This window comes from Geospiza fortis, unplaced genomic scaffold (genome assembly GCF_000277835.1).
Source record: "Geospiza fortis unplaced genomic scaffold, GeoFor_1.0 scaffold150, whole genome shotgun sequence".
Classification (NCBI taxonomy): Eukaryota; Metazoa; Chordata; class Aves; order Passeriformes; family Thraupidae; genus Geospiza; species Geospiza fortis.
The window spans coordinates 327,302-339,074 of NW_005054639.1; the positions used below are offsets into that span (position 1 = coordinate 327,302).

Genomic DNA, 11,773 nt, shown 5'->3' on the forward strand with positions numbered 1-11,773 from the left:
CTCCCGGTGGCAGGGGCTGGCACTGGAGTTTCTGGAAGGTCCCTTCCCACACAAACCAGTCTGGGATTCTGTGGTTGGGACTGGACTCGGGCAGATGGCCGTGCTGGAGCTGGGGGTGCTGTCCCAAGCAGGTGGGTGAGCAGCAGGTTCTGCCCAGCCCAGCTCTGAGCATGTGAGCCCAGGAGTTTGGTAGCCTGTGGAATTGTTCTTGGGATTCTTATCAGTGTTCCTGGGAGGACTTTAGCCAGGGTAATCTGTGTTTGGAAGGGACTGTGAGAGCAGATAATGGCTTGTGCTGCTCTTGAGAGCCAAATGATGTCAAATTTTAACTTTCTATCTGGAAGCTGTTTCATGCCTTGTCTAGATCATTGATTTTTATTTATATTTTTATTTCCCCCACCACAAACACACCCTGAGCACCTCAAATGTTGTGAAAGTGATGGGGTGAGGGGTAAGAGCTCTCCCTCTCCATTCCCAAAGCTGCCTCTGGTGAAATCTCAGCTCCTCAGTGGAGAGGCACCCTCTGAGACCCATCCTGCTCAAGGGGCTCCCAGTCCCACTGCTGGAAGTGAGGATGGAGACTGGGACCAGCAAGGGAGCAAAGGGGTCACAGCAGAGCAGGTGACAAATGGCACTTTTGGGAGGACCCAGAGCATTTCTCCTCATCCAAGTGGGACAGAGCAGTTGGAAGCAGCTGAAAGGATCAGCATTTTTCTCCTTGCTTGTGTCCACTCAGAGAGCTGGAGTTGGCATTTCCAAAGGTGACAGATGGCACTGTTGGGGGATAGGACCCAGAGCATTTCTCATCATCCAAGTGGGACAGAGCAGTTGGAAACAGTTGAAAGGATCAGCATTTTTCTCCTTGCTTGTGTCCACTCAGAGAGCTGGAGCTGGCATTTCCAAAGGGTGGGAGGTACATCAGGAGTCATGTGGGAGCTCCACACAGATGTGGCTCAGAAGATTCCAGATGTTTGGCTGTTTCTGCAGGTTGCTGCAGCCCTAACTGTTGGTTTTTGGTTTTGTTTCCCTTTCCCAGTACAGCGCCGTGGACAGCAACCCCCTGTCCCTGTACGTCATGCATCCCTTCTGGAACGCCATCGTGAAGGTGAGTGCCTGTCCCACCCTGAGCAGGACAGCACAGCCCAGGTCAGCTCTGTAACACCATCAGCTGCTTCGTTTGTGATGCCACTAATGAGTGAGGGGCTGCCTGCAGCCTGCCCCCAACCCCTGAATGCCTGCATCCCAGCCCCACGCTTCCTGCTGCCCCGGGATGTTGTCTAACACCCAGACAGTGCAACCATGGCTGGAGCAGCGCCTGCTCCTCAGTCCATGTTTTAATGAGTTCATCTGTTCTTTTGCTGCTTTCCCATAGATCTTCCCTACCTGGCTGGCCCCAAATTTGATAACGTTTTCTGGCTTCCTGCTGCTTGTCTTCAACTTCTTCCTCATGGCATACTTCGACCCTGACTTTTATGCTTCTGGTAAGGCTGCATGTTCCTGGTCAGGTGGGAAATCTGTGTCACCTCCTCTGCTGGGAATTGGTGAGGCCTCTGGGTCTGGGCCTTCCCAAAGTGACTGGGACAGAGGAGGGGATTGAACTCGCTGGGTTTTGTGACAAGGGCTTGTCAGGGTGTGACACCTTCCCTCTGGCTGCCAGGGAAAGGTGCTGCTGGCTGCCAGTGGGTGGGACAGGGAGGAGGAGACAGCTGGAATCTTGGGTTGGAATTGGCTCTGCCTGCAGAGCAATCAACCCAGTGACCTTGTTTGAAAACCTAACAGGAAAATGTTAGGAAGTGCTGCTTCCCCGAAATCAGCAGGTAGAGCCTTGTTTTTCACATCGCAGCTTGTTCCTCTTGGCAAAACCACCAGCACATCAGACTAACAAGGCCAAATCCTCTTTCTGAGCTTCACCATTCACAGCTTTAAACTTTTCTAACAGTCCCCATGTTCATCTGTCTGCGAATCCAATAGTTCAGTCGTGTTCCTTTGCACATGGAGGAGTCCCAGGGAAAGGATTAATGCAGTGTGATAATTCTCAGGAACTTCTCCTCTGTGTTTTTCTCTTCCTTAGACCCTGCCAGGTCTGGTTTAGGCTGCTCAGGAGAGTTTGTGTAGTTCTAAACTGGACCCATCATCAAAACACAGTTACATGGCAGAAATCCTGCTTTCTGGGGATTGCCTTTATTGGTAGACAAGTCAAAGCTGATGAAGGTTCAGGTGGCACCTGTGGCTGTTGGCCAGGGTTTGGGCTATTAAGGTCCATGAGCCATGAGAACAAAAGCTGTCAGTAGCTCAAGGTGACATCAGACATCCAGAATCATGGAATCCCAGAATGGTTTGGGTTGAAGGAACCTTAAAGCCCATCCAGTCCCACCTCCTGCCAGGGGCAGGGACACCTTCCACTATCCCAGGTTGCTCCAAGCCCCAGTGTCCCGTCCATCCCTGCCCTCTGGCAGTGGGACTCTATTCCCCTTTGTCCCACCCTCTCCAGCTCTCCTAGAACCCCTTTAGGCCCTGGAAGGGACTCTGAGAATTTTCTGGAGCCTTCTGTTCTCCAGGGTGGACATCCCAAATGCTCCCACTTCTCAAAAATTGGCTTTGGAAGGATGGAGAAGCTCATGGCTTGAGACCTTTTCACATAAATGTTTTGCATGTCCTGCTTGTAGAGAGAGCTTTTCCTGGTGCTGCTCCAGAATTTTGTGCCTTCCCTCCTCCTTGGATGGCTTTGCAGATGTGATGCCCTCCCTCCCTTTGCTGCTGGAAGGGCACCATCCTGCTGCCCTGAGGAAACAGGAGGTGGCATTTCACTGCTCCCCCAGGAGGCCTCCCTGTGCCCTCCTGCTGCCAAGGATCCATGCCTCTTCCTGCCCTTCTCTTTGGGCTCCCCGATTGCAGCCTACCATGATATCCATTAGGAAATAAATATTAACAGGGGAGAAAGGTGCTGGACAAGAAGAATGGGCTCTTACTCTGCTTCTACCACAACCAACACAGTGTGGGTATTAATCAGCATGCTGAAAGTCCCAAATTAGGTTTTATTTTGGATAGTAGCTTGAATCTGGATCATGTTGACGTTCATTTAATTTTTCTCATGATATAAAATAAAACATTGTCCACCAGAGGACAAATTGAAGGTGTGATCCCAGGAAATTCACAAAGCCTTGATGCACGAGTGTGGGTATGGGGTGAGGCGCAGCCAGCTCCGCTGGCTGGCTGCCTGAGCCGGGCTGGAGGAGGAGGAGGTGGAGGTGCTGTTAGGGAAGAGCTCGGTTTCCATTGGCAGGATGGGACTGGAGACTGGGCGGGGAATCCTGGCATGTTCCTGCGGGGGCAGGGAGTTGCCACATCAAAGAGGCTCCACCTGATGCTCTGTGAGGCAGCGACTGAGGAGTGTCCTCTGCACACACTTCCCCCCAGCCTGCAGTGGCACTGCAGAACTGGCCCCAGTTCTCAGATCCCATGAATTTAGAGAGCTGGGAACAAAGGACAAATATATCCTGAAAGGCAAAGTCCTCACTGACCTGGTTTCAGGAGCTGCTATGGGGCAGCTCTGCCATCACATCCTGCAAAGCTCGCATCCCAGATTCACTGTTTGAGTCCCCGTGGCCGTGCTTTTTGGGCCAAAATAAACCCTCAGGGAGCACATCCTGAACTGTCCTGACTCTGCTCTGTCTGATCCCTGCAGCTCCTGATCACCAGCACGTTCCAAACGGCGTGTGGATCGTGGTGGGGCTCCTCAACTTCATGGCCTACACGTTAGGTAAGAGTTTTCAGGGTCACCCGCTCATGCTGTGATTATGTTCCCTCTCTCCCCATGGGAAGTGTTATATTCTGTGCTCCCAGCAGTTTCTGGGAGCTGCTTTGCAATGTGGAGACAAGGAGGTTGTCCCAGAGCATCTGATGGGAAAGGAGGATACTGGAAGTGACAGATGAACTGTGAAACTCTGTCTTGGGTCTGCTTTAAATAATGAGACAATCCCAGAATGGTTTGGGTTGGAAAGGACCTGCAAAATCCTCTGGTTCTACCCCCTGCTGTGGGCAGGGACACTTTCCACTATCCCAAATGTGGGAAATTAATTTGTAGAGAATTCTTAAAGTCTGATAGAAGGTTCACATAGTATGTATTTGTTTGTAAACAAACAAAACACGCCTATGTAAACATGCCTAATCCAACACCAGGGTACTCCAACCCTCATCCAGGCTGGCCTTGGACACTTCCAGGGATCCAGGGTCAGCCACAGCTTCTCTGGCCAACCTGTGCCAGGGCCTCCCCACCCTCACAGCCAAGAATTCCTTCCCAATATTCCACTCAAATTTCCCCTTTTCCACTTTGAAGCCATTCCCTGTGTCCTGTCCCTCCATCCCTTGTCCCAAGTCCCTCTCCAGCTCTCTTGGACCTCCTTTAGGCACAGGAAGAAGCTGCCTTAAGGAATATAAAGGAAACACAAGGAAATAAATAAAATCTCATCAGACTGTTCCATTTTCCTTCCTCCCATGGAGCAGGGATGGGAAGTCCACTCACTGATTGAGGATGGAGGTGGGGAAGGCTGCTCTTCCCTGGCCCATTGCTTTGTCCAGGAGAGCTCCATGTGTAGGAATGTGCCCCCTGTTGACAGAGTGACTAAAATGTTCTTTGTCTGCTTAAAAAGGCAAAAAGCCCAGAAGAATCTCTCCCAATTTAGTACAAAAGACACCTCATAGGACCTTTTGGACTTCACCTCAGACCTGGTGCTGTCTGATTAGACAGAGGCCAAGAGGTCCCACCTGGTTAATTCACTAGAAAAAGAAGAGAACAAAGGAAATAATCATTTTGTGGGGTGTTTTAGCAGGAGCAAGAACCTCTTGCCCCTGGCTCATTTTTTCTCTGTAAGAGCTTTGTTATTTTGCCTTTTATTAAACCTTTTTCTATTACCAACACTACCTCAGAAGCCCTCCTGCTAATTTTATGCCGTTCAGGGTAGCTGAGCTATCTCACGTGTGATGTATTTCTCTGAGAGCCCCTAAGACCTGGCTCAAAGACTAACACATCATCCATTTTTCTCTCCCCCTTCCCAGATGGTGTTGATGGGAAGCAGGCACGCCGGACCAACTCCAGCACCCCCCTGGGAGAGCTCTTTGACCACGGCCTGGACAGCTGGGCCTGCGTGTACTTTGTGGTCACCGTGTACTCCACCTTCGGCCGGGGCTCCACCGGCGTCAGCGTCTTCGTGCTCTACCTCCTGCTGTGGGTGGTCTTGTTTTCCTTCATCCTCTCCCACTGGGAGAAGTATAACACAGGGATTCTCTTCCTGCCCTGGGGATATGACGTCAGCCAGGTGGTGAGTTCGCGCCCTGAGAAGCTGCTGGGTGCAGTGCTGCCCACTGAGGGGTGTGTTCTGCTGTGGATCCAAAGCCTTGTCAATCATGGTGTCAGTCCATGGACGTGGGCTCTCCATGACAAACAAGGCTTGAAGGATGGATGTGGCCTTGGCTCTCCTCTCCCTGGTTCCTGAATGTTCTGCCCACTGGAATTGTTACTTTATGTAGTTCCCCACGTGGTACCAGTGTGGGTAAAGCCTGGAAGTTTGGGATGCCTTTTGGCACTTACCAGGATCTGGGTCAAAAATTCAGCAGAGGTAATTGGCTTGTTAATTGCTGTTCCTGAAGCAAAGATTCCTGGGGAGATGCCCCTCCAGACCATGGTCCCTGGGCAGTGGGTGTTGAGACTCATGGTGATGGACCCCTTGGGGTGTTGGTGTGTCCGTCCCTCCTTAAGGAGTTCTCTGCAGGAAGCTCTTCCTGAAGAGAGCTGGGACCTGGGGATGAGGCAGCTCACCTGGATTGCAGGTAGTGCCTTCCTCCAGCCCAGGCTGCTCCAAGCTTTGTCCAGCCTGGCCTTGGACATTTCCAGGGATGAGGGAGCCACAGCTTCTCTGGGCAACCACCCTCATTGTAAAAAACCTTCTTCCTTTTACCCCATTATCTTATGTCCATTTATTATCCTCTGGTTTGTCAGATGCTGGGTGGGAAATGCAGTGAGTTGGAAGGAGAGTTCAATTAATGCAGCTGCATTAATTGGAATAATCATTTCTCCTATTACGAGAAGACCAGAGCTGGTCCCTGACTGTACTCTGATCCTTTCTCCCAAAATGTTGCTTAACCCAGGTCTTTGAGCTGCCTGCTGGAGAAAGGCAGGGGTGGAGGGCAGAGCAGCGTGTTCCACCCAGCTTCAGGGGACTATTAAAGCTGAAATAGCCCTGGTGAGCTTCTCCCTGTAATCCAGCAGCTGATGGATAAGGAAGAGTCCCTGACTGACCCCTCCAGGGTCACTGCAACTTGTGTAAAACCTGTGCTGTGGTCACCTCGAGAGTTCAAGGCTGTGCCAGGGCATCTCTCCTGCAGCTCCTGGTCATGTCCTCCTCATGGAATCAGTGAGGTTGGAAAAACCCTCTGAGACCATCGAGTCCAGCCATGTCCTCAGCACTGCCAAGGCCACCACTGGCCCATGCCCCAAGTGCCACTTCCACGTGGTTTTTATATTCCTCCAGGGATGAGACTCCACCACCTCCCTGGGCAGCCCCTGCCCAGGCCTGAGCACCCTTTCCATGCAGAAATTCCTCCTGGTGTCCACCCTGAGCCTGCCCTGGCCCAGCCTGAGGCCATTTCCCCTCGGCCTGTCCCTGTTCCCTGGGAGCAGAGCCCGACCCCCCCTGGCTGTCCCCTCCTGGCAGGGACTTGTGCAGAGCCACAAGGTCCCCCCTGAGCCTCCTTTGCTCCAGGCTGAGCCCCTTCCCAGCTCCCTCAGCCTCTCCTGGGGCTCCATTCCCTTCCCAGCTCCGTTCCCTTCCCTGGACACGCTGCAGCCCCTGCAGGTCTGTCCTGGCAGGAGGGGCCCAGAGCTGTCCCCAGCACTGGAGGTGCCCCAGCAGTGCCAGCACAGGGGACGGGCACTTCCCAATCCAATCCCTGCTCAGCAGCTCACCCTTCCTACACCTGGTAACATGGGATATTTGTGGATTTGTTTTATTTTTCTCCTTCCTGCTGGTGGGTAGGACTGAACATGTCATAGCTTAGAGCTTCCTTTCCCTGGAGCTGCCCGGCACACGTGTGGTGCTGCCAGCCCAGGTGCTGCCAGCCAGGTGCTGCCAGACTTGCCCATCTCATTTCTCACCCCTGCTTTGTCCTGTGCTTTCTTTCAGACCATTTCAATTGTCTACATAGTGACAGCCTTTGTGGGAGTTGAGGCCTGGTATGCACCTTTCCTGTTTAATTTCTTATATAGAGACCTATTCACTGCAATGATTATTGGTAAGAAACTCCATGTTGAAGCCTGTCTTTTAAACGTCACCTTTTTCCCAAACCCCCTGCTAATGACCTGCTAACACTGCTCTGTTTGCTGCCCCCGGGCTGTTGTTGAAGTGACTAATTGAGGGTGTTCTCACAGCCTGAAAACCTTTCCCAGGATTTCAAAACAGCCTTGTCTCCTGCAGAGTTATTGTGGAGAACTTAACTCTGCTCTGCCTGGGCTGACTTCACTCCAGACAAGCTTAGTTTGTCCTCAGTGAGAGCCTGGGGGTAAAACCAGTGTGGTAAACCCAGAGTTTCCAGGGGATAAAGCCCAGTGTGCAGGGGATGGTGGGATCTGGCTCTCAGTGGAGCATCCCCAGCCTTGGGCTGGTTTGGGGGGGGTCAGGACATTTTTGTTTTGCTGCTCTGGGGCTCCCTCTCACCCCAGAGCCCAAACACTGTGTGGGAGGGAGGTTGCAGCCATGGAGGTGGGTGGGAGCTCTGCTGTTTGGGGATCCTGCCCTCCATCCACCCACCTGAACATTACATCATTATAATAATAATAGTATTAAAATTGAAATAAAGGCCCAGCCTCGCTCTCCTGTGGTCAGTCAAAATAAGCCACTGCAAAGGGTAGAGCTGAGCTGATGTTGTTCAATGCCATTGCCTAAATCACAAGTTCTGCTCGGTTTATTTTCTGTGTCCCTTCGGGTGTTCTTTGTAATTGCCTAATTTTGAGTTAATTGGTGTGTTAAACGTACTTGCACTTTTATCAGGTAGATGTTCCCAGCTTTCCTTTGCCAGCTGTGTGACTTACCATGAATAATGAATGTGCTTTTCCTATATGAGAAATTGAGCCCAGTTCCCACACGGGGGAGAGGAGCTGGGTTATTAAAGCAGGAATATTTCCAGCTCTGCTCACACACCTTCTGCTGCATAAACAGGGAAGGAGTTGTGCTGGAATATCATGGACAGTGTTGGTGGTTCTGATTGAGGTCAGGATTTTTCAGTTATTTGGGTGCTTGGTATCATTTATCCAGTTAAATGACAACTTTTTGGCAACGTGGCCACTGGAAATGTCTGCACACAGCCAGAGAAACAGCAAATTGTCTTTCTTGTGAAAACTCCATGTCATTTGAGGAGTGTGCACTCGTGTCTCATTAGAGTTGTGTTATAATTAAGCTTTGTCACTGTTTAAAGCACAAACCCGAGCTCCTTAATGCAGCCCTTTCAAATGGAAATGTCTTCAACTTACAGCAGACTTTAACTTTTAATTACAGCTCTTGGGCCAGACTTGAGAGCAGCTTCTTCCAAATGTGCTGAGCTATTCCTGGGGCACCAGGAGCTATTTTTGGTGCAGGGAATTTAAAGCAGAGCCCAGCCAGAGCCTCCTGTTCGGGGTGCATGGGGCGTCCCCTCTGCCCTGGGGCACTAACGTGGCACTTTTCTCTTCCAGCCTGTGCCCTCACTGTGACCCTGCCCATGAGCCTGTACAACTTCTACAAGTGAGTTTTGTAGAATCCCAGCAGGGTTTGGGTGGGAAGGGGGTGGAAAATTCATCCTGTGCCACCCCCTGCCATGGGCAGGGGCAGCTCCCACTGTCCCAGGGTGCTTTAAGCCCTGGCCAGCCCAGCCTTGGGCACTGCCAGGGATCCAGGGGCAGCCACAGCTGCTCTGGGCGCCCTGTGCCAGGGTCTCACCACCCTCACAACCAAGAATTCCTACTTTCCAACATCCATCCATCCCTGCCCTCTGGCAGTGGGAAATCATTCCCCCTTCTCCTATCACTCCAGTCTTTCTGCAGCTCTCCTGGAGCCCCTTCAGGTGCTTACTGCAGGCAGCACCAGGGATTTCTCAGTGATTCCTCAGTGATTCCATGTATTTTCCTTTCTTTGCTTGTGTTTCAGGGCCTATAAGAATAACACCTTGAAGCACCACTCTGTGTACGAAATCCTGCTGCCCCTGGTGTCCCCGGTGTTGCTGTTCCTGCTGTGCACCACCTGGATCTTCCTGTCCCCCACTGACATCCTGGAGGTCCAGCCCAGGCTCTTCTATTTCATGGTTGGAACAGCCTTTGCCAACATCTCTGTAAGAGCTTCTGCTTTATGCTTGAGGGACTGGAGAACTGGTTAAATTGAGTTTTCACATGTGCTGTGAGCTGATGGGAAAGGAGTTCCTGCCTCCTTTTGGGGATAAACTTAAAATGGGAGGACTAAATTTTTGGTCAAAATTTAATAGAGCTGCCTAGTGGTAGAATAATGGGAGTGTTAAGGTTGGAAAAGCCCTCTGAGACCACCGAGTCCAACTGTCCCCCAGCACTGCCAAGGTGACCCCTGCTCCAGGTGCCACATCCAGGGGATTTTTAAATCCCTCTAGGGATGGGACTCCACCACTGCCCTGGGCCTTTTCCAATATTTAACAACTCTTCCCATGCAGAAATTCCTCCTGGTGTCCACCCTGAGCCTGCCCTGGCCCAGCCTGAGGCCATTTCCCCTTGCCCAGAGCAGCTGCTGCAGTGCAGAGAGCTGGGGGCTCCACCTGGTGAAAATCACCCCAAAATATCACTGAGTGCCTGAGGGAGGTCATTCACAGAGCTCTGAACTGCAAAAACCTCCAGGCAGAGATTGCTGGAACTTCACAGAATCCCAGGATCATTCAGGCTGGAAAATCCCTCCCAGCCCATCCAGTGCCAGCTGTGCCCAATGCCCACCTTGTCCCCAGCCCAGGGCACTCAGTGCCACATCCAGGTGACACCTGCAGGGATGGGCACTGCAAACCTCCCTGGGCAGCCCCTGCCAAGGTCTGAGCACCCTTTCCATGCAGAAATTCCTCCTGGTGTCCACCCTGAGCCTGCCCTGGCCCAGCCTGAGGCCATTTCCCCTTGGCCTGTCCCTGTTCCCTGGGAGCACAGCCCGACCCCCCCTGGCTGTCCCCTCCTGGCAGGGACTTGTGCAGAGCCACAAGGTCCCCCCTGAGCCTCCTTTGCTCCAGGCTGAGCCCCTTCCCAGCTCCCTCAGCCCCTCCTGGGGCTCCATTCCCTCCCCAGCTCCGTTCCCTTCCCTGGACACGCTGCAGCCCCTGCAGGTCTGTCCTGGCAGGAGGGGCCCAGAGCTGCCCCCAGCACTGGAGGTGCCCCAGCGGTGCCAGCACAGGGGACAGTGTCACAGATCACACAAGTGACCATCCCCTCTGCTCTGGGGACAAACATCTGTTGCTCCCAGAGCCCACAGCAGGCTCAGGCTGTGTCCCTGTCCCCTCAGTGCCAGCTGATCGTGTGCCAGATGAGCAGCACACGGTGCCAGCCCCTCAACTGGATGCTGCTGCCCATCGCGGCCGTGCTGCTGCTGGTGGTGTCTGGGCTGGCTCCAGGCAGTGAAACGCTCCTGCTGTACCTGCTGACAGCCTTCCTCACCCTGGCACACATCCACTACGGCGTGGTCGTGGTAGGTGACACCTCCTGGGCTGGGCTGTGGCTGGGAGTGCTGCTGCTTGGGGCAGGGAGTGCTCTGTGTGAAGCTGTGAATGTTGCTGGGAATGGTTCTGTGAGCCTGTGGGATTTGGGGTGGATTCCTTGTGAGAGGCTTGGGGAGGTTGCACGGGGTTGAAAGGAACTGCACAGAATGTGGCAGGGGCTGTCCTTCCCCTGGGGTGTGTCAGATGAGTGGGAGACCAAGCACAAAATCCTGGAATTTGGGTTGGGAGGGACCTCAAAGCCCATCCAGTGCCACCCCTGCCATGGCAGGGACACCTCCCACTGTCCCAGGTGCTCCCAGCCCCAGTGTCCAACCTGGCCTGGGGCACTGCCACGGATCCAGAGCCACAGCTGCTCTGGGAATTCCATCCCAGCCCCTGGCCACCCTGCCAGGGAACAATTCCCAATTCCCAAGATCCCATCCATCCCTGCCCTCTGGCAGTGGGAGCCATTCCCTGTGTCCTGTCCCTCCAGGCCTTGTCCCCAGTCCCTCTGCAGCTCTCCTGGAGCCCCTTCAGGCCCTGCAAGGGGCTCTGAGTCTCCAAGGTGCTGAGACAGCCAGGCTGGAGTGGGGGTTTTGCTGGGGGAACACAGCAGCTCCAGGGCCTCCCTTCCTCCTGTCCATCTGTGCACAGATCCAGGGATTGGTTTCCTTCTCATCCTCTGAGTTTGGATTAACAGAACAAACTTGGAGAAGCCCAGAGTCCCACTGGGAAGCTGCTGAGGAAGGAGGACAAGGGCCCACGTGTCCCAGCTGAAGTGGGGACACCCTCCTTGGGAAGCCCCTTCCCCTGGGAGCCCCAGTTCCACCCCAGAGCCCGTGGAGTCGTGTCCCAGCTGTAATTACAGCCAAGGAGTAATAGCCAGGTTGCCTTGTCTTTCCAATTAGTGTAATGAGGCTTCTGGGCAAGAAGGATTTGAATTACTAAGAAGCTTAAATAAATTTGGTCTTGGAATCACAGCTGGAGATGGGGCTGAGCTGGTGGTGTAATCCTCCTGCCCATGCCCTCCTGGGAGCTGCCCAGTGCTCTTCTC

The 11,773-nt window shown here is 53.1% G+C and overlaps 1 protein-coding gene across 1 annotated transcript in view; it reads left to right on the forward strand.

Annotated features, from left to right (window-relative positions):
• The first annotated feature begins 1,040 nt into the window (after nt 1–1,040).
• The window catches only part of SELENOI (selenoprotein I), an 11,380-nt gene continuing 647 nt past the window's right edge, over nt 1,041–11,773 (forward strand). The window contains exons 1-8 of the mRNA XM_014311041.1: nt 1,041–1,105; nt 1,373–1,481; nt 3,686–3,760; nt 5,056–5,318; nt 7,179–7,287; nt 8,723–8,771; nt 9,174–9,354; nt 10,527–10,709. Coding sequence (XP_014166516.1) covers nt 1,076–1,105; nt 1,373–1,481; nt 3,686–3,760; nt 5,056–5,318; nt 7,179–7,287; nt 8,723–8,771; nt 9,174–9,354; nt 10,527–10,709 — 999 coding nt within the window. The 5' untranslated portion in view covers nt 1,041–1,075. The remainder of the gene's footprint in view (nt 1,106–1,372; nt 1,482–3,685; nt 3,761–5,055; nt 5,319–7,178; nt 7,288–8,722; nt 8,772–9,173; nt 9,355–10,526; nt 10,710–11,773) is intronic.